We start from the raw sequence: 22,974 nt of genomic DNA, 5'->3' as shown, positions 1-22,974 counted from the left end.
CGAATCTGCAAAAAAGCATGCTCTCGCGCGAAAGTTCATGTCCTGAATTCGCGTTGTTGTCCTCACAAAATTTTCGACCTTAAAACATCTTATTCTTTATTGAAAGTCGCCAAATAACGTTCTCTGTGTATTGAAAAAATAACGAACGCTTTCTGAAAAAAGCGTTATTTAGTTGTTTGTTTGTTTGTTTGTTTGTTTGTTTGTTTGCTTGCTTGCTTGCTTGCTTGCTTGCTTGCTTGCTTGCTTGCTTGCTTGTTTGTTTGTTTGTTTGTTTGTTTGCTTGCTTGCTTGCTTGCTTGCTTGTTTGTTTGTTTGTTTGTTTGTTTGTTTGTCTTGTTTTATTAGTTCTGTTTAAATTATATGGTTTTTTAATTTATTTATTATTCTTTTTATTTATTCAAGGTGGTGTTCAACTTCATCCGTTCTTGCAATATCCCACTTGCTCTATCTGCTGTTCAATGTATGAGCGAAGTTCGTCTCGCGACTGAAACTAGAGAATCAGACCACAAGTACAAAAACAATGCTAAAATAGAGGTTCGTCAATCATGCATACTAAAAAAGTATTTTATACCGAAAATGAAACCTTTTTTTCATATGTACAGACCTAACCAATTCGATTTAAAGGATCATTTGTATACGTTTATTGTTTTACCCTAACCAATTCGATTTAAAGGTTCATTTGTATACGTTTATTGTTTAACCATAACCAATTCGATTTGAAGGGTCATTTGTATACGTTTATTGTTTTACCCTAACCAATTCGAATTAAAGGGTCCTTTGTATACGTTCATTGTTTTACCCTAACCAATTCGATTTGAAGGGTCATTTGTATACGTTCATTGTTTTACACTAACCAATTCGATTTGAAGGGTCATTTGTATACGTTTATTGTTGTAGGACAAGGTCCATATCCCTGGTGCGACAAGCTTATTTATTCGCTTTGATGATAGGTACGCTTGATTTTTGTTCTGCAAAATACACATTATTGTTGCTATGTGGCTACGATCTGTTTTTAGAGAAATAATGGAGGCAATAACTTCACAGCCGTGCCTCAGCAGTTTATATTCTTCGATTTAGGTTTTTCCACAAAAATCAGAATCGCGTCTAATTAAATGGTCTGTCCATAAATTCTTGTGAGGCCCTGAAACCATAAATCACTATTATTCGGGAGAGATAAATCACTATTATTCGGGAGAGATAATCACTATTATTCGAGAGAGATAAATCACTATTATTCCGGAGAGATAAATCACTATTATTCCGGAGAGATAAATCACTATTATTCCGGAGAGATAAATCACTATTATTCGGGAGAGATAAATCACTATTATTCGGGAGAGATAAATCACTATTATTCGGGAGAGATAAATCACTATTATTCCGAAGAGATAATCACTATTATTCCGGAGAGATAAATAACTATTATTCCGGAGAGATAAATCACTATTGTTCCGGAGAGATAAATCACTATTATTCGGGAGAGATAAATCACTATTATTCGGGAGAGATAAATCACTATTATTCCGGAGAGATAAATCACTATTGTTCCGGAGAGATAAATCACTATTATTCCGGAGAGATAAATCACTATTATTCCGGAGAGATAATCACTATTATTCGAGAGAGATAATCACTATTATTCCTGAGAGATAAATAACTATTATTCGGGAGAGATAAATCACTATTATTCGGGAGAGATAATCACTATTATTCCGGAGAGATAAGAACAATTATTCGGGAGGAGATAAATAACTGACCTTGTTTTTCTCATAGGTGTTCTACAGAATATAGTTGCGATGAGCTTGTCTTGTCGTCGTCACCAAACTATCTACAAAATAGACGTGTTTTCAGTGGAGCAACAGACTGGCAAGATTTTGAAATGCCAGGTAAAAAATATTGGTTGAAAAGCTATTCGAAGTTTTAGCGAAAATATCAAAAACGCACCGTGACGTACTACATAAAGACATCTGAAAAGAGTCTGGGGATTAGCATACTTTAAAAAAATGGGGGAAAAGCAAAAATCAAGCTCAACTAATATAAACAATATCAACTTATAGCACAGGAGACGAATCTAATGTAAAAATTTGAAAGACATTGGGCTAGATATAAAATTTAAGCGACATTTGATTTTAAATTGCTTTGAAATAGCGTTGTAATTGGCATAAAACTGTATATCTGGACTGAAGATAAGCAATTGTGGTCAATACCACTGAAGATAAGCAATTGTGGTCAATACCCATGCGCGATTTTTCGTGCACATGCGCAGTAAGCTTGTGGGCTAGTCCTACGTACGCGCATGCTTTGGTCTGATCAAGGCAGTCACAGGTAAATGTTGCACATTGCCAATGTGAATAAATTTGCGGAAGAAAACATGTAAACATTATGTATGTAACCGATGTTAAGTCCAGAATCACTTCATGAAAATCGAATGAGTTAAATCTTGTAAAAACCTGTTTTAGTTTTCTTGATCCAAAAACGATATTCTTATCTCGGGTTACAAATAAACACCGCATTAGCTTTGATGATTAACTACAGAAAAGTTAAATTTGATTGGAAACACTTTCAATAAAATAAGGAAACAGTACGTTAATTTGTTGTTCGCACTGTTTTAGGAGATACAGTATTCTATCGATTTACGTCAGACAGTAGCAACAATGACTGGGGATGGAAATTTACTGTGACCGGTGGCCAGTTGGGCAGGTATACTATATAGTTACATTGTTTCTTTTTCTTGGTAACTTTTTAATTTTAGTTTGCGGTATAAACCTGGTAAGTCACATAATGTTCGTACCCACAAGTTATTATATGGGCCATTTATGTAAATGAGATTTACACACGATAAATGCTTATCATTCTTTAAAGAAGAAAAAATTGTAATGGTTTTTACAGGTTTGAAACTGGTTGTAGCATACTCAGCGCGTTACTTGCTCAAGACCTTCAATTTGCTAGGTAAGTTAACTAATTAATTCCGATATTCCGATAAACTTTTTCCATACACAAGCTTGTTAATACTTAGTTCCAATATCCCGATAAGCTTTCCCACACACAAAGCCAGTTAATACTCAGTTCCGATATTGCGATAAACTTTTCCCATACACAAGCTTGTAAATACTTAGTTCCGATATTCCGATAAACTTTCCCCATACACGAAACTTGCTTATTGTTCTCAACCAAATGTCATTTTATTTTTATTGGCTTAATCTTTCATCGTGCTTCTTTCTAAAGAAGAAAAATAAATTTATAGGTGTAAAATTAAAACGATTTCTTTTAGCTCGGCTTCGTTGTTGCTAATTTTCGGTTCTGCTGTTACTTTGATGTTTAACTTATACAGTAGCCCAGTATAAATAGTAGCATAAAATGGCGACGAGAGTAGTATTTTTGGAAAAGTTCTTTTATTTATGCAAATGTATTGAAAGGAAAAAATAAAACCATTTAAAAAATCTGTAAAGTATCTGTTTCCTGAACTGATAAATTTTAAAATCTAAGGCAGAAGATTTTGCTGAAAACAGACACTTGAACTTGTTAATACGTTGCATGTAAAAAAAAAGTTGTAGCTCATATGTTTCGAACTAAAAAAGATTCAAAGAGACCAAGGGAGTTGTTTGAAAATCAAGCATTTAAACTTCTTCAACTGGGTGCGTATAAACGTTTTGCCTAAAAAGATGTTGCCCTAAAAGGTGTGTAATCGACCTTCACTGGGCGACTTTTGTCGTGTCAGAATCCAGGTATGTGTTTTCCACGAATCACAATCAAAAGAAAGCTAATTTAAGCCAATGAGATTCATCTGTTTCGGTGGGACGGGTGCACCAAATGTTTTTATTGAAACTTTACGGCCCTACTTTCTATGTCTAGGCGCTTACCCTTGAAACAACTGTGGTCATGGTTGATCGTTGTAGCATGCAATCAAGTTGGTCAGCAGCGTTTAATGGCTACTGGTTTGTTGCTAAGGATATTACAAATTTCTTCGGGGTATGTTATGATTTGTTTAATCCAGGACGAACACACGGTTTAGAAGATGAACCTGATATTAACGAAATACCTGGCCATTGGAGACTTTTTTAGGCTTTTGTCGAAATTAAAAATTTTATTATGCTGATCCGTAAATGATCGAATAAGCGCAATGGTTAGTATCAATTTAGTAAATTAAGCCCCTTTTTAAATAAGAGCACAAAGGGTTATAATTCGATTTTTAGGTGCCCTAAAATAAATCGTTTTCAAAAAGCTCTCTCTCTCTCTCTCTGTTACAATTATCTGTCCCTTAAAACGGTTTTGTTGAATAAGCCACAGCGGCTTATTTTAGCGTTTACGTTATACAGTTGAGCCTTATAGCAGACATTCTTTATAGCAGACATTCTTTATAACAGACATTCTTTATAACATACATTCTTTATAGCAGACATTCTTTATAACATACATTCTTTATAGCAGACATTCTTTATAACAGACATTCTTTATAACAGACATTCTTTATAACAGACATTCTTTATAACAGACATTCTTTATAGCAGACATTCTTTATAACAGACATTCTTTATAACAGACATTCTTTATAACAGACATTCTTTATAACAGACATTCTTTATAGCAGACATTCTTTATAACAGACATTCTTTATAACAGACATTCTTTATAGCAGACATTCTTTATAACAGACATTCTTTATAACAGACATTCTTTATAACATACATTCTTTATAACATACATTCTTTATAACAGACATTCTTTATAGCAGACATTCTTTATAACAGACATTCTTTATAACAGACATTCTTTATAACAGACATTCTTTATGACAGACATTCTTTATAGCAGACATTCTTTATAACAGACATTCTTTATAACAGACATTCTTTATAACAGACATTCTTTATAACAGACATTCTTTATAGCAGACATTCTTTATAACAGACATTCTTTATAACAGACATTCTTTATAACAGACATTCTTTATAACAGACATTCTTTATAACAGACATTCTTTATAGCAGACATTCTTTATAACATACATTCTTTATAGCGGACATTCTTTATAACAGACATTCTTTATAACAGACATTCTTTATAACAGACATTCTTTATAGCAGACATTCTTTATAACATACATTCTTTATAGCAGACATTCTTTATAACAGACATTCTTTATAACAGACATTCTTTATAACAGACATTCTTTATAGCAGACATTCTTTATAGCAGACATTCTTTATAACATACATTCTTTATAGCAGACATTCTTTATAACAGACATTCTTTATAGCAGACATTCTTTATAACATACATTCTTTATAACAGACATTCTTTATAACAGACATTCTTTATAACAGACATTCTTTATAACAGACATTCTTTATAGCAGACATTCTTTATAACATACATTCTTTATAGCAGACATTCTTTATAACAGACATTCTTTATAACAGACATTCTTTATAACAGACATTCTTTATAACAGACATTCTTTATAACATACATTCTTTATAACAGACATTCTTTATAACAGACATTCTTTATAACAGACATTCTTTATAACAGACATTCTTTATAGCAGACATTCTTTATAACAGACATTCTTTATAACAGACATTCTTTATAACATACATTCTTTATAACAGACATTCTTTATAACAGACATTCTTTATAACAGACATTCTTTATAACAGACATTCTTTATAACAGACATTCTTTATAACAGACATTCTTTATAACAGACATTCTTTATAGCAGACATTCTTTATAACATACATTCTTTATAACATACATTCTTTATAACAGACATTCTTTATAGCAGACATTCTTTATAGCAGACATTCTTTATAACAGACATTCTTTATAGCAGACATTCTTTATAACAGACATTCTTTATAACAGACATTCTTTATAACAGACATTCTTTATAACAGACATTCTTTATAGCAGACATTCTTTATAACAGACATTCTTTATAGCAGACATTCTTTATAACATACATTCTTTATAACAGACATTCTTTATAACAGACATTCTTTATAACAGACATTCTTTATAACAGACATTCTTTATAGCAGACATTCTTTATAACAGACATTCTTTATAACAGACATTCTTTATAACAGACATTCTTTATAACAGACATTCTTTATAACAGACATTCTTTATAACAGACATTCTTTATAACAGACATTCTTTATAGCAGACATTCTTTATAACAGACATTCTTTATAACAGACATTCTTTATAACAGACATTCTTTATAACAGACATTCTTTATAGCAGACATTCTTTATAACATACATTCTTTATAACAGACATTCTTTATAACAGACATTCTTTATAACAGACATTCTTTATAACAGACATTCTTTATAGCAGACATTCTTTATAACAGACATTCTTTATAACAGACATTCTTTATAACAGACATTCTTTATAACAGACATTCTTTATAGCAGACATTCTTTATAACAGACATTCTTTATAACAGACATTCTTTATAACAGACATTCTTTATAACAGACATTCTTTATAACAGACATTCTTTATAACAGACATTCTTTATAGCAGACATTCTTTATAGCAGACATTCTTTATAGCAGACATTCTTTATAACAGACATTCTTTATAACAGATATTCTTTATAACAGACATTCTTTATAGCAGACATTCTTTATACCATACATTCTTTATAACAGACATTCTTTATAGCAGACATTCTTTATAACATACATTCTTTATAACAGACATTCTTTATAGCAGACATTCTTTATAACAGACATTCTTTATAACAGACATTCTTTATAGCAGACATTCTTTATAACATACATTCTTTATAACATACATTCTTTATAACAGACATTCTTTATAACAGACATTCTTTATAGCAGACATTCTTTATAGCAGACATTCTTTATAACAGACATTCTTTATAACAGACATTCTTTATAACAGACATTCTTTATAACAGACATTCTTTATAACAGACATTCTTTATAACAGACATTCTTTATAGCAGACATTCTTTATAACAGACATTCTTTATAACAGACATTCTTTATAGCAGACATTCTTTATAACATACATTCTTTATAGCAGACATTCTTTATAGCAGACATTCTTTATAGCAGACATTCTTTATAGCAGACATCTTACCAACGAATATTTGTCAAGCTCTGATTACAAAACCTCTATGTAGTGGACACCTCACCATAGCGGCTTCCTTTGAAAATGACCTTTTATAGCGAGTCTATAGATATAATAAAATAAAAGGAGCTTGTCTGTATGCTTGTCTGTACCCCCCCCCCCCCTCCCCCCCCCAATCAGCAAAAAACTACACTCGCGACACCAAGTTGTCATTGCAGGGTAAAAACGTCGAAGTCCTCAGAACAGAGTTAAATTAGGTGAATTTTATTCGTCCACATATTTAACCTAAACTACGTATTTTAGAGACCCACTCTTATCAGGAGACGATGCAGAACCGAGTCCAGAGAAGAACAGGCCTAGCCTTAGTCTACTTCGACCTTTATGGACGCTGTACACAAATTCAGTTGACTCTGACACTGGTAAGCCTTCCCCAAAGTTTCAGGCGACTAATGACTAATAAACTTCGCATTACTTTCTTTCTTCTTTTATTCGTAGGCACAAGCTTAGCTCTAATATCTCCAGTCATTCGAGGGCTATCTGAATTGTTCTTGGTTGTCGAGAATGTTGCACAGGTGAGTTTAAAAGAACTACGAAATGGATTGGTTATTTTCGACTTCAGTGACTTTTAGGGATTTACGGGAAGCCGCGCATTTTCGGTTTCCGGCAATTAAACTGCTTTCATTCGGCGTCTGATCAAAAATGATACTTTTTTTTATTCTTTTTTAGGATTGGGGAGAAGCAGACGATTTGGTTGCAGGTTTGGCTGCAGACATTAAACTGAGAAAATGCTTTTCCAAGGTATGTTGTATGTCGTGTGAAAATGTATTCGCATTTAAAAACAGAATGGAACGGATCGAATCAGATCAGATCAGATTTATGGAATCTGGTTGGTTAAAGAACTTTTTTGTTTCGATCCGTTTCGTTGCAAACTAAAAATTAAAACCATTGCAACATTTCTTGCGAACTTTAAAATATTATCAAAACAAAAGAATAATTAGCAGATAGCCAATCTAATTTACCTATTTTTCTTCTTCCGTTCCGTTCCGTTTTGCTGTTGAGTGAAAATTCAGCTTGAAGAGGGAATTAATGGTACTAATTTTCGCGGGTGTAATTTTTGCGCTTTTAGCCAGTTGCTGAAAAAATTCGCAAAATTTTGTCTTCGCAAAATATTTTTTAGAGATCCTATTTGAAAATAAAAGAAATCACGCAAATGCACAATTTGTGAATTTTTTACCTCAAAATGAAAATGAGAATCAATTTTATTCACGTGAAGATAAAATGGAACGCTATCAAGGATCATTGAGGAAACACCAGTAAATTGAATTATTTTACGTGATTCACGTCATTATTTTACGTCATCACGTCATTATTTTACGTCATTCGTGAATTTTCTGCAAACGGACATCTGCAAAGTGGTAGTTTTTTTGGCTGATAAAATTATTACCATTAATCCAACAGCTGATACTTGGATCCTGTGTAATGCACCCACGTTAGTGCTAAAAAAATACGAACGCCAAGGAAAACTCGATGATTATTCTAGGAACGACTTTTCTATGCATTTCTTCTATCTAGTGCCTCTTACAATGAAACTGTTATTTAATTTTTATTTTTAAGGTTGTCAGATCAATTGCAGCGATTGGAGTTGCTATCAATTTGCCCAACAAAGCGCTGGAGATGTTACAAAACGCTAAAGATATGCCCCCTCCACCTCCCAGTGCTAAGAAGGTATGCAGTGTAACTTAAAACTAAAGTTCAGTGATTAAAATTCTCTTTGCTGCTTTTGGTTGACTATTTCTAATTTCTGTCTTTCGTATTCCAACAGGTCACTGCATCAAAACAAAATAAGAGGTAAGGACAGAAGTTTTTTTTTATTGTCTATCTGTCTGTCTGTCTGTCTGTCTGTCTGTCTGTCTGTCTGTAAATTTCATTGTAATTATTTTCGCGAATAAAGAGTTTTTCGCGAATAAAGTAAGTTTTTCTGTACAAAAACTCCAAACTGTTTCTTATAACATTACATACGACAATAAATTAAGCAGGAGTGTATCTTGTAGCAAGACTGATGAATTATGTATACATAGTCACTGCAATTTAAAATGAACAGTTTTTTTGACATTCAAAAAAGAAAAGCCTTGGTTATTAGTAACTCTTTATTTCCTTTTAAAATTTTGGCAAAATCTCATCAAATATGGAATAGTTTTTATAGGATTTTCAATGTGTTTTTTTTTTAAATTTTACCCTGAAACTTCCTAAATTCTCCTAAAACCGCCTAAAATTATGACGTTTTAAATATGTAACCACTATGTGAAACTTAAGAGCTCGTGCTTATTATTTAGACATATGTCAACTATTCAACTGCGTATCACTGGCGACGAAGGAAGTGAGGACGATTCTGACGAGGATATGCTTTTAGACGACGATACGACACAAGATGAAGACGATGATGACGACGGCGATTCAGATTCTAGCTCTGATCTCTCCCATCCTGAGGGTCCCCCATAGTTTGTTGTTATGTTATAAATATTATTAAATCTTTCCTTGTGAGCGTCTCCCGCAGAAACTAGGGATGCCTTGGAGCGTTCTAAAGTTTAGAATGAGCTATGTATCCCTTTGATGCTCTGTGCAACTCACTGATTTTGAAAATTACAAGCCATTTCTTAGCGCTTTTATTAAATAAGGTCCATGATGTGACCTTCGTTAAAACGTTCTGCTGATGCAAAAGAAAAAATTGTAACCTAAAGGTATGAATCAAATTTTAAGCAATAATTTTAGAAAAATAAATTCTTCAAATTTCGCAGTGGAAAATAAAATTAGCAGAACAACAAGTAAATCTTTACAACTTTCCTTTCCTCAGAAAGAAAAAAAAACTTCGGCGTTCACCAAAATAAATTCTGATTTTTTATGACCTTGGGACGGTAAAAAAATTAAAATAACACCCATAGGGTAAATTCTGATTCGGACTTTCTTTATTTAAAGACACCCTAAAGGCGTAACCTAAAAGTTTGTTTGTTTTTTCAGTATTTTTTGTTAGTCTTAAAGTGAAGAAATTTTAGTTGTTAAATGTGTTTTTGTGAAGAAATTTTTATACTCCATCGTTATAGCAACATGTCTTTCATATTTATATTCAAACGAAATCTGTCGTTGTTTATTTTTGTCTTTCTCCTTACTGTAGATTTTTTGTGTGAATCTATAGATATAGAGCTTTTTTAAGTGCTTTAGTGAGGATCGGTTGGTCGAATTACTGTTTCTACTTTCAACCGACAGCCGGTCTGTGTGTACAAGAGTTACCTAAGTGAATATTTTTGCAAGTTTTGCAGATTTTTGTGAAAATCGCGAAATTAAATGTTTACGAATACGAATTTTATTTGCTAATTTACGAAAAAAGGAAATTCAAAGGGGCAGAAGAAGTACGATTTCCTGAGTCGTTATTACAGAGCGGCCAAAAATGACATTGACACAGCATTTGAGATGAGACCGATCACAACCGGTAAGCCTGTTGAAAAACTCATTTAGGCAAAAGAACAACAAAAGTATGTCTTTAAATTTTGATGACGTTAACAATAACCCGCCGATAATTTTTAATTTTCAGAAATTTATTTACCGGTTGCCTTTATTGTGCGGAGTTCGAAACTGTTGAATTTTGACAAACCTGTTCCGTAACGAGGATTCATTCAACTTTAAACAAATGGTCTCATTTTGATCTGAGGATGACCCCAGTAACCCACACTTTCCCGAACATCCATAATTTGCGGAAATAGTTAAACTGAACTGTGCTAATCATGGCTTATGGTTTGAAAAAATCGATTATACCTAGTTCGGAGATAACTGTTTTACAGGCCGTGTCAACCTCCTTCCCGAGGCTCTATTTTTCTTGCTGTCCAAGATTGTCAAAAAAGCCGTGTAAGCTCTTACAGTCTTTAGTCAAAAAAATCCCCTTCTTTGTTATTGCAATTTGATGATACAGCCTTCTTAAAATTGAATCTAATATAGTAATAATTTTTAGAATTTTTTCCAGCCAGAACATTTATTGCACACAACCTTACAACCTCGCAAGGGCTTTTTGTCTCTTTGACACTGGGCGGCGAGATGAAATTTGAAACGTTTTAACATACTCTGGGAACGAGGATGACCGCCTTACTATTAGCTCTTGAACTTTTTGCCACCTAGGAAAATCTTAGTTTTTTAAAAGTCGATTACCTATCATTAATTTTGTTTTCTGACATAAAAAACTAGCAAAGTAAAGCAAACTTTTTACTTGTATTATAACACTTATTCAACCTCGTTCCTAGCGTCCGTTTGTCTTACAAAAGATACAAGACGAGGTTGCATTAACTTGCTATTGCTTTAAGAACATTATGTTATGATTGAACCATTTAAGAAGTTGGTTTCACTGACTGAAATTATTTCAAATGTTTCTCAGTATTTTTGACTTAAAAGTTTTATAATTAATTGACGTCGTGTATTTAAAATTAATGAGATGCCGTGCTAAGGGTTTAAATAGTCATGTATATCTTTACCTATTCAGTATGATATACCTGATTATTGTTTTATACAACGGCTTATATATCAGAAACCAATAAAGATTATAATTCGACATGCACTTTGCATTCTTATTGTATGATATAGCGTTAACAAAAGGTTTGTACTTTAGACCAGCTCTTTAAATTTTGACACTTTATCCGCTGTGTAACCAAAGCAATAAGTTTCTAAGTAGCAAATAAAAACTGTGAACAAAGCATGTAAATTTTGAACTCTGTAAACTGTGAGCTAACGGTGTTCTATTTTGTCTATAAACCTTTACCATAGTTACCGAAAATCCTGCTGTATCCTAGCTATGAGGATAGAAAATAGAGACGGTCTATATGAAGCTAGACTCTCGCTTACATTTTTTTGACATTTACTAGGTTCTCCAATGCTCCTTTATTTAAGTAACGCTAACTAAATTTCGAGTTTATAATATGATTACCACCGTTACAGTGTTTTCGGCTTTGTCTCTCGGTGCAACCTTCTACAGTACAATAAGTTGCCAAATATATTACTGCATATCCCATCTGCACTACAACATATATGAAACTAACAAAACTATACACAGTTGCTTAGTTTCACCTATTTCCTGTTCTTCTCAGAAAACAAGTTGCACAGAGCAACGTCGCAGCTTGGCGGTATAACTTTGTTGATCGGGTGTTGCAGGGAGTCTGATTCAGCGCGGACCCTAATTAGGTCTGTGTAGCTCAAAATGAGCATTAAATACTTTAGAACTACCCACCTACGCCATAATAGACAGGGTATATCCCTTGATATTTGGGAGGTTAGCCATGTTAATTATGCACATATCTATCTAACAAAAGCGGCTTGAAAAAAGCCCGTAAAGACCGCGGGTTTCCTTTATTATTCCAGAGCTCGATTAGCCAGACAGTTCACCCGGAAACAAAAGGTAGGCAGTACTAAAGCAAGATTTGGTCCCGTTGCTCAATCAGGAATGCTGGAGGTGTACTTTCACTACTTGTTTTTTCGTGCTTGCCAATCTATTTGCAAATAAATAGGACAATGCATTTAGAAATCGCTCTGTCACAGATGTAGTTACTCCAGTTTTCAGAGCACCTCTGCACTCTACGGAGTCCAGAACGGAACTATATATAACTACTAGTTAATATGGTGAATTTGACATAGCTTAGCTAGCTAGCTAAGCCAGCTACACAGTGAGATAGCTAAATTTTCTTTACTCCGTTCTCCTAAATTCCTGTATAACCTAAAAGAATAGAGCCCCATCTAATCTAAAATCTACGATGGCCTCTATGGCTCACGTTTCTTCCAATTTAAAAGCACTTCTCTTCTATGATCCAAACAGTTCTCTTCTGTATTCCCACACTTCTCTTCTGCATTTTGACACTTCTCTTCTGCACTTGACACTTCTCTGCATGTGGCCCCAAACTTTCTCTTCACAAGTAATTTTAAAAATCTGGTCCGCAATTTTACACCCATGGTCTGTATAATTTTTTTTCATTTTTCGCGAGAAGCATACTTGAAAAATATAGCTAGCTAGATTCCTCTCCCTTCCTTTTTCTTCTTTTTCAAATAGTAACTTTGTATTGTTACGTTTTATGTGACAGAAGAACTGAGTATTTGTTTATCTTGCAACAGGACTGATGAATTATATTTACATGATACCACAATTTAAAAATGAACAGTTTAATAGATAGATAGATAGCATTTTTTACATGGCTAGCCTCACAAATATCGAGGGATATACCCTGTCTATTATTTCCAGGAGGGGCCATGGCTTAGATTTAATGTTCTTTTTGAGCTACGCAGACCCAATTAGGGCCCGCGCTCTACTAGACAACTCCCGGCAACATCCAACACCCACACAATGTGCCATCTCCCCAATTTCCCTCACATGGCTTGGGTTAACCCGAGGCTATGGTAACATTCACTCGCCCATGTTGAATCGCCGTCGAGAGGAATCGAACCCCGGTCTCCCGCACAGAGTGCGAGAGCTATAACCACTAATCAACGACGCCTTAATTTTTAATCTTTTTCTCGTCCTCTTTGTTGTTGCCAACAAGCACCAGGTTTCTTTTATTTCAGGGAATTTATTTGGTGCAAGACTTGTTTCCTTTTTTATTTTTGTCCCTTTTTCCTTTTTTTCTTCCCTTTTTTTTATCCTTTTCTTTTCTATCCATTTTTTTTCTTTTTTTCTCAATTGTCTACTTTATTCTTTTACTGTTGGTATCTCTTTTCAGCAAGTACTTCTCTATCCATTCTTATCCTGCTCTTCATCTTTTCTACCACCTTCTCACACGTAACTATATGTTCCATAACCTCTTCATCTCCACATTCACACTTCCTTCTCTTTTCTTGGTTGTTTCCTCTCTAGCCTCTTCCTCGTTATTTTTGTAGCTGCACTTATCTTTTTTTCAAATATTTTTGTCTTTCAAATTTCTGATTTTTTCGGTGTCTTAGTTTTTTCATTGTGTTTTCTTTTTCTTCACTTATTCTTTGTATCTTCTTACATACTGTTTTTACTAGTTTTTTTCATTCCTATTTTATCATACCCAGTCTTTTTCAGGAATATTTGAGTAGGTGTGCGATGATTCGCACGTGTAAATCAAGTAGCGTGTGCGATGTAAAGCGCACGTGCAAAGAATGTTACGCATACGACACGGGCTCCGAGGTTATTTTTTGTTGCGCATTCATTTTGTGGTAAAAAAGTGGGGGACGCTTTAAATCGTGAACCCCAAACACGATGATCGAGCGTCTACTGGTATAGCGACTCTCTCAATCTTAACTTCCTTTTCTACATCTCCGAAATAGTAAGCATGACTATACTGTCATTTTTATATTTATTGTTCACTTTTCAGGTTATCACAAGCAAATAGGCAAAAATATGCTTTGTTTTCAAGTTAAAAAAATCTTTATCCACGTTGTGGACAAAAACATTTACACCGCACGTGGGTTTCGTTTTTACAGGCATAAAGAAAAAATCCATTAAATTCGGACCTGAAGAAATTATCTACAATTAAATCCATTATAAAATGTCTATTCCGCCTGTAAGTGCAGTTTTGCAGACTTGCTTCATCCGTGCTCCGTCGGCGTTCACCTCCGCATTAGTTAAGAACCGCATGGTTGGATTTCTTGTGTAAGAACTGGTTACCAACGACGAAGGGGCCAGGCAAAAGAGATTTATGTCTACGTAGTTCTTTTAACTAAGTCAGGAGTCGGTGAATTAGCTGAGATGGTCAGGTTGGCTATGAATTGGCTTGCTCGTGGATTAAAAGGACCAGGACTATTCAATAATTTCTGAGATCTAAAAGTGTCCGACCATGACAGAAAATAGATTTTAAAAATAGATTTTAAAGGTTGGTTTTGAAAACTAAATATTTATTTTTCAGGCATGCGATTAATCACACGCCTGAAACGATTTAGGCATCTGCCAAGGCGTGTGCGTGCGATCGCACGCCTCTCCTGAAAAAGACTGCATACCATCCATATCGTTTAGTTCTATTCCCAAGTCTTTTCCAATTATTTCTGTTTCTGAATACCAAGTATTTTTTGTTCATATCATTTTTTGATCTAGTACAAATTTTTTACCAAGTCTATATTTTCATCTAAAGTTCTTAGATTTTCATAAAGCATCAGATGTTGGTACCAAATTTGCATTTTTGTTAGTCATATTCCTGTCTCCTTTAAGATCCCCAAATACGGTGTTCCATTTGGAATTTTTAAATTTTCTTTAATGCAACAGCCTGTATTCCTCCTAGGTGCACCCAGTCCTCTTCACAGTTTCTTGTCCACTGCCTACAATGTTTAAGACCCCTCCTAAAAAAGTTAATTATTTCAAATGTGTTAAAAGTGTCTGAAACAGTCTGCAGAACTGTCTGACTTTGCAAAATGAGCATGTATTTGATTAATGAATATAGGTCATGTGGATGAAGGTAATCAGTAATTATGTTCTTGTATTTGTTTATATACTTTTAGTCACATGGAATTACTAAAACTTTGTTTTTTGTGCTGATTTGATCATCTAGCTAACCCTATTTGTTATGCAAAGTTTGATAGGCAATATAATGTTTGAATATTGAAATTTTCCTGCATGTTTTTTTGAATAAATCTAGGACAAAGAACTGTGATATAATTTTCCTTGACTTTTCTCCTTAAGTTTTAGCAAAATATTGAATGGTTTTATGCATGTTTTAGTGTTTTCTCCAAAAATACACCTTAATTCACCTCAATTTAAAAAGCCTTAAAACTCCTCAAATCTCATCCAAAATTAGATTTTAACAACCTTCTCCACAAAATATCCTTATTTTTTCTTTTTCAAAACAGTAAGGTTGGTCTTGTTTTTATTTTCAAAATTCATAGAAATGCTACATTGGTACAGAAATAATTTGTTCTTTGTTCTTGGTAATACACCTTTAAAATCTCCTTATTTTTTTATGAAAATATATATACTATCATCTTTTCAAAAAAGCTTGAAAATTGTCATCAAAAGTTCTGTTATGCCGTAGTTTAATGGTTATAACTCTCGCACTCTGTGCGGGAGACTGTGGTTCAATTCTGTTGGCGGCGATTCAAAAATGGGCAAGTGAATGTTACCATAGCCCCAGGTTAACTCAATTCGTGTGAGGGAAATTGGGGAGATGTCACATTGTGTGGGCCGTTGGATGTTGCAGGGAGTTGTCTAGTAAAGCGCGGACCCTAATTAGGTCTGCATAGCTCAAAATAAGCATTAAATACTTTAGGACTCCCCATCTAAGCCATGGCCCCTCCTGAAAGTAATAGACAGGGTATATCTCTCCATATTTGTGAGGCTAGCCATGTAAAATATGCACATCTATATATCTCAAATTGGACTCTATAAAATGAGTGGCAACCCTATTTTTTGTGTCAACTTGCCAACAAAGTGACTCCTGCATAGAAGAAAAAACATCATTTCCCTAAACAGTTCTTTTCGGTTATTCATACGCATGTGCCATGTTATAGCTCCTTTGTTTTACAGCCGCAGTTATGCCTGGAAAAGGACTAAATTTCCTGCAGAATATTTTCAACATGGGTACACAGACTAAATTGTCTATTCCTAGCCTAGATAGCCAACCCACAGTTTTTTGACTTTCTGCAAGTCACAATACACCAAATTTTGCTTATAACAAAGATGACTTAACAAGCAACTAGACTCAAAGTATATATTAGGACTAGACAAGGTTGAAAGAAAATGATAAATCTGCTAAATATTACTCGATGGAAAAATGCCCCAATTCTAATCCTCACGCTTAGAGGTTGAAGGTTCAGTCTCCATTAGACTCTTGTCTAGTTCGGAAGAAATTGAAAAAATTTCTATAGCTCAACCGGGAGCTTTAGACCCTCCTGAAAACAATTGACAGGGTATATCCCTATCAAAATTAGTCAGGCTAACCTCATAAATTACTCGCTCAAGATGGGCATGCACTTGGCCTATAAAATTATGCTAATTGAAAGACCAGGCTGAGCACTTAGTGTAGGTAAGCCGTGTCACACATCCGGTTAAGTCACTTACATGGGGTGTTGTAAGTCCAGTAATGCGCTTACAACCTTTAGCAATTCAGGTGTAATGTCTTTTTTAAAGGATAACCTTCCCAAGATATCACGAGAAACAGTTGACCAGCATTTTTATTTTGCTAAGTAAGTTTGTGTGAAAATGTGGTAATACCAGGTTGAGCACGTAGTAGAGGTGAAACATGTTAGATGCAGGTAGAGTACAAAAAAAAATACATTTACATTTAAATATTGTTTGTCCCACAATTAGTTACAAAGTTTAACGACTTCACTAAAACAGCAACCCCTATTAGTGTACAGTAGTAAAGAAATTGTATTACTATTTTTACTCCTGTAATTGCATGAGCACTCTGCACACATAGTTATTGGTACCTTTGTTAGTTTTTCATTCTTCTATCCTAGCACCTTCTGCCTAAGTGCAATAAGGTATGGCGCAAAAGCAGAAGAAACGTGTTGTATAATGTCAACTAGGCTGCTTGTATGTGCAACTCTCTTTGTTCTTAATCTGGTAGGGAGGGCTTATCAGGAACAGTAAAGAAAAATATTGGTAAAATCTTCAGTTGTTATTAAGGCATGCTATCTTCCACATGCCTCCAAAAAATTAAACAAATTTTATTTTAAATTTACAAACTGACTGTTGTTAAACTTAAGTCAGAGAACGGTAACTTTTTTGTTTTGCTAAGTATATACAAATTAAAAACTGAAATTTTATTGTATATATATGTCAATAGTACATAACAAGCAGATTTATTTATTTATACATTAGATGAAATTAGCAATAGAAAAAGATTTAATTGAGGTGGAATTGGAGCCAGAAAAGAAAGGTTTGGTACTCAAACACAGAGAATACACGGTCACAAGCAGGGTATGTAAATAAATATATGAAACAAACAGATATTGGGTTAAATAACTTTTTTTAGTTATTGTAGATTTTTTACCATTTATTTCAGCAACATAAAGTTAGTGTACAAAGACGATACAATGACTTTGTGTCATTCCATGAAGTGTTGTTAATGCGATATCCTTATAGACTTGTTCCAAAGCTTCCTCCAAAAAAAATTGTTGGTATGTTATTTTTTTTTTATTCTGCAGCCATTGCAAGAGAAATATTTTTTGTTGTTATTTTATATTTTAATTATTATATTTAGCTAATAATGAATTTATCGAAGGAAGAAGGAGAGCATTAAGACGCTTCTTAAACATAGTTTCAAAACATCCTGCTATGTCCTACGATCCAATTATCACCTACTTTTTGACATTTAAGGGATCGGTATGGAGAACATTTTAAAAAAATATTTAAGGTAGTTACTTCTAGAATTTTTTCTCTGAGGACAATTCCGCTTTATTTTTTTGCAGGATGTTGGTCATAAATTGAAAGAACAGTACAAAGGTGTGCCTGATGAGTTTATGACAAATACTATGGCAGCTAATGCAAAGGTATATTTTTATATCCATTTGTGCTTGTTGTAAAAAAATACTCAAAAAAGGGGTTGCAATTAACAGAAAAAAGTTTCTCAATTTCGAACCAACCCTTCTAATTCACAATGCTGATGTGTTAACAAAGCAGACAGACATTTTTAAAAGTATTTAAATTAGAAAGGCACATGCAAAGATAAAATCTTATATATATTATAACCTGAAGTATAGAAACAGCAAATTTACTCACTTGCACAATGTCGGTTCTTGAATTTCCTCTTCACGTTAATTTTTGCACACTTACATGGCATTTAAAGAAAGAAAAAGCTTTTGCACGATTCTTCTTGGTCTACAAATATTGCAAGTATGTGCTTATGACCTTGAAAAACGTTGATTAAAGAAAAGAAAAACCTGACCAGGCAATTTCATACAAGCACCAGGGAGGAGAGTACTTTTTTTTTCAAAAAAGAAGTTGAATAATTTGTTGAATTTGTTACAGAACTCTTGATTACAAAAACATTTTTGGACTTAGGTAAAAAGCTAAACCTAAAATACTTATGATAAAGATATTCAAGTCACTGTAATAGGTTAAGGTAATTTAGTCAAGAGAAAGCAAAATTGTTAGTGCTGAGATGCGGTGCTCCTTATATCAAAGCTAAGCTTGTATCTAGACCTAGAAGGACACAGCAGCAAAAGTTTATAAGCGAAATATTCTTTACAAGAGTTTTAAGTAAATTTTAAGTTAGAAGTAGCAAAAACCTGTAGAAAAAACGCTTACCTAAAAAAAAAACTGTTTTTAAACTGAATCTCTTTTTTATTTAACAGGAAATGGTACCGCAAGACACGCAGGGTAACTTATCGAATAGCAAACAACAAATTTATACAATCCATAGATGTGTTGAGCAAATGCGAGAAGTTATCGAAAGATTGGCAGGCCGTTCAACTGGTATATATCATTAAATAGTTATTAATTGTTTGTTATTTATTTAGACTTCTTCTACAGCAAATATATGCTTTGATTTTTCAGGAAATGCTGTGGATATGTTAAACTTTAGTAAGAACTTAAGGTAAGCCTTTAGAAATGTGAAGAGGCTTTTTAACCCTGCATTGACTTTTATTTGTAGAATTAGAAAGGACAGCATTTTTTGCCTTTTTTGAGGTTGCTTTCCTGAAGGCATACATTAGTGGTTTGATGTAATTTATTTCTTATTAATGGTTTTACAGAGAATATCTATAGTATCTGCTTTGAATAATGAGCATACTCTTTTTAGTGTCTTGGCAGAAGATTCAAGTCCTGTCACTAGCTGGGCAACAGGCGGTACAAAAACATGGCTTCATCTTCAAAAAGGTTTCAAATCACTAGTTGTTCCATTTGCTTCCATTGCTGAGAAGTGTGCAGTGCATGTAGGTGTTTTAATTCTTACTGTTGATTTTCTGTTGTCTTCCTTATCCTTTCTACTGTCGTTATTATCCTTGCCGTTAATATATTCTTATTGTCATTTGTCGGTTTTTTTATCCTTTATTGTCGTTTGTCGTTGCTATATCCTTATTGTTGTTTGTCGTTGTTTCATCCACATTGTCGTTTGCCGGTTTTTATGCTTTATTGTCGTTTGCCGTTGCTATATTCACATTTTATTTGTTGTTGTTTAATCCACATTGTCGTTTGCCGGTTTTTTATCCTTTATTGTCGTTTGTCGTTGCTATATTCACATTGTCGTTTGCCGGTTTTTTATCCTTTATTGTTACTTGTTGTTGCTGTATCTATCCTCCGTGTTGCTTCTCGTTTCTATGACTGTAGATATTTACAATAAATATATAAATGTTCTTAGTCTTGTTTGGCGTTGTCATTAATGACACTATTTTACCTTTTTTCATAGAGTTCCAAAGAGACTGAAGAAGTTAGTGACTATTTGGAAGTATTTCTAGACCTGACCACGGGTTATAAGGTATGTAAAACGTAAAAATAAGCACGTTCACTGATGATCTTTAGGTGTCACTGGTATTTACCTACTACAAATCAGTAAAAAAAAGGCCCCGGAGTCTTAAGGCTAAAACAGGCTATCATTTTCAATGTCATTAAAATAACGCATTGAAAATGATCTGTGTATTTCACCCTTTAATGTAATTGTTGTGGAGGAGTGGAGTTGAATTTGTACTCGATTTTTTTTAAATGGATCACAAGTATCAAGATGTTGTATGCCTGCTTAAAATTAATGCATACTTTTAGCGCACCATTAAGTGTCAAACTGATTCAATTTTAAATTGATATTAAATTTTAATAAAAAAATTATTCGCGGCCAATTGATGTCATATAAAGGTTTCGCGCAATTTTGATAAAGAAGCTAGCATGTTTTTGTGGACATTTTTCCGTAAAAGAATAACTCCTCGTTTAATGTTAAAACTTGAAATATCATTTTTAGCTTACATAGTAAATACTGTAACAAAAATCTCCATATTTATTGAAGAAAGAAGAATTAATTCATAAAAACTATTAGAAGTAACGGTTAACGAGACTTTCAATTGATGGAACGTTTAAAACAATTAAAAAAGAGAATATAGTTAAAATAAATTCCAATGCCTTTCAAATCTCGTGATTCCAAAATAATCTGTATGAATTTTAATAATAGCCATACATGCTAACCTGGACCCCATATTTTCAGGCTTTCTTACCTACAAAAATTTGTAAACTTTTGTAAACATTGGAAAGTTATCTATAATAGCCGACGTATGTTTGCGCCCTTTTTACGTATTTTAGCACCGTCCTACGTGTTTGCGCCCTCCTACGTGTTTTTCTGTTATGTTCTTAGGATTTGATTGAACGCCATGAAAAGGGCGTTCTTCGCGACCATCAAATTGCACTCCATAAGATGCAACAGTATAAGCAGAGACACATGTCTGCCACAGTGAAAGGAAACGACAGTGTGGACCAGCTGGAACACAAAATTGTTCAACAGGAGGGAGCCATACATACGATGGAGAATCGAAATTACTTCTCGTTATATTGTTTACAAATGGAAACGCAGTTGATACATGCTAACCTGGACGTACTGGTGGAAATGTTACGCAATCTTGTTAAAATACAAATACGCAAGCATAACGAGGTAAAAGGACCAGTTTCTTCAAGTCTGGCAAAACGGAACAATAATACTCCAATTTAATTGGTTATTACTTTAAGCATTTATTCTAATTATTGATAACAATGCCCGCTTTTCTCTGCAGAATCTTTGATAGGTCCATCCAGTCTTTATTTATAAATCTGCTTTTTTTGTTTAGCTTTGTTCTCAATGGGAAGACATGAAAGGGCCAGTGGATCAACTTGCAGAAAGTGTTAAAGGAGGGGCGTCTAGTCCTACATCAAATACACCACAGATATCGCCTACGCAAGCTTCAGCACCATCTTTCTTCGATTAGCATCGTTCTACTTGGGTTATAGAGATTCAGATGCAGAGACAAAATTTACAAATGATTTTACGTTTAACTCGCCGAAAATTATATTTTTTGCGTTATGAAAGCAACAAGTGAATTTTCAATTTTATTTGTTTTCTCATTTTGTACATATGATCCGAATTATTGTTTTGTTTGTTTTTGTTTAATTAATTATAATTACCTTAACAACCGACTTTTTTGAGTTAAACATCCATATTGATATGCCGCTCTGTAAAGCCAAATCTTCGCAGGGCGAAATATTCCTTGGGGAAATTTCGGCCAATCAAAAGTATCATTAAATACAAATTTTGGCGATAGAGGATACTTACTCATCCAATGAAGATTATTTACCATTTCGCGCGAAAGTTTTTAATAAAGTAGCCTTGATTCAGCGTGATAAGTGACAAAACACGGGGTGTACTTGTCCAGTCTAGTTGAGTATTCTTTTATGACGGGGGTATAAACATACACTATATTTGATCAGAATTTTAATGACCAAATAATGAATTTAACGGGAAGTCATTGGGATAATTTAGCCTTTTTGTCTGCAACTTTTTCTTGTAGCCAGCATATTGATAATTTCCACACGTGTTAATGCAGTTTGTGCTAATTATTTTCTATGTAGGGTAATTTTATGTAAAGATAAAATAGGTAATTTTATTTTTACTCAAATACCTTGTATTTTCTAGGAAAGATGAATATAATTCTAAATTTATTATAAAATTTTATTATTTTTTGTATGGAACTAAAAGAACTTTCAAAAGAAATCCATGCTGTCAACTTATATATTTAAACAATTTTCGCTTGCAGGCTAGAAAGCAATCTTTTCCCTGTACTGGCTATTTTCCAATCGGCTCTGCGCTTTGTTATGTGTTACGAACACATGAAGGATGGGGGTTGCGAGGTTCCACGGCTATGTCTAAAGTGGATAAATTTTCGCGTGTACTAATTTTCGCGAGACGAGAATTTAAAGATTTAGCGTGGATT

The 22,974-nt window shown here is 33.7% G+C and overlaps 2 protein-coding genes across 4 annotated transcripts in view; both read left to right on the top strand.

Annotated features, from left to right (window-relative positions):
- The window catches only part of LOC130649471 (zinc finger ZZ-type and EF-hand domain-containing protein 1-like), a 58,424-nt gene extending 48,207 nt beyond the window's left edge, over positions 1-10,217 (top strand). For all 3 annotated transcript variants that reach the window (XM_057455749.1, XM_057455748.1, XM_057455750.1), the window contains 12 exons: positions 403-534; positions 898-950; positions 1,774-1,886; positions 2,613-2,700; positions 2,890-2,949; positions 3,853-3,969; positions 7,420-7,535; positions 7,612-7,688; positions 7,843-7,914; positions 8,731-8,841; positions 8,939-8,964; positions 9,450-10,217. In XM_057455749.1, coding sequence (XP_057311732.1) covers positions 403-534; positions 898-950; positions 1,774-1,886; positions 2,613-2,700; positions 2,890-2,949; positions 3,853-3,969; positions 7,420-7,535; positions 7,612-7,688; positions 7,843-7,914; positions 8,731-8,841; positions 8,939-8,964; positions 9,450-9,615 — 1,131 coding nt within the window. In that variant the 3' untranslated portion in view covers positions 9,616-10,217. The remainder of the gene's footprint in view (positions 1-402; positions 535-897; positions 951-1,773; positions 1,887-2,612; positions 2,701-2,889; positions 2,950-3,852; positions 3,970-7,419; positions 7,536-7,611; positions 7,689-7,842; positions 7,915-8,730; positions 8,842-8,938; positions 8,965-9,449) is intronic.
- A 7,645-nt stretch (positions 10,218-17,862) lies between these two features.
- Positions 17,863-22,773, top strand: LOC130648987 (sorting nexin-8-like). The gene is made up of 10 exons (XM_057455158.1): positions 17,863-18,010; positions 18,096-18,210; positions 18,294-18,415; positions 18,502-18,582; positions 19,387-19,507; positions 19,589-19,628; positions 19,833-19,965; positions 20,439-20,507; positions 21,369-21,662; positions 21,835-22,773. The coding sequence occupies exons 1-10, from the start codon at positions 17,912-17,914 to the stop codon at positions 21,970-21,972; spliced, it is 1,212 nt and encodes a 403-aa protein (XP_057311141.1). The 5' UTR covers positions 17,863-17,911; the 3' UTR covers positions 21,973-22,773.
- Positions 22,774-22,974: the final 201 nt, after the last annotated feature.

Source organism: Hydractinia symbiolongicarpus, chromosome 7, assembly GCF_029227915.1.
Source record: "Hydractinia symbiolongicarpus strain clone_291-10 chromosome 7, HSymV2.1, whole genome shotgun sequence".
Classification (NCBI taxonomy): Eukaryota; Metazoa; Cnidaria; class Hydrozoa; order Anthoathecata; family Hydractiniidae; genus Hydractinia; species Hydractinia symbiolongicarpus.
Note: the sequence above shows the minus strand (reverse complement) of the source record. Positions and strands in the feature narration are given on the sequence as shown.

Bases quoted from the DNA above. Each gene is read 5' to 3' on its own strand.
- LOC130648987 (XM_057455158.1), top strand. From the start codon at position 17,912: ATGAAATTAGCAATAGAAAAAGATTTAATTGAGGTGGAATTGGAGCCA. The intron at 19,508-19,588 runs GTATATATCATT...TTGATTTTTCAG, and splicing joins ATTGGCAGGCCGTTCAACTG to GAAATGCTGTGGATATGTTA. The intron at 20,508-21,368 runs GTATGTAAAACG...TTATGTTCTTAG, and splicing joins ACCTGACCACGGGTTATAAG to GATTTGATTGAACGCCATGA.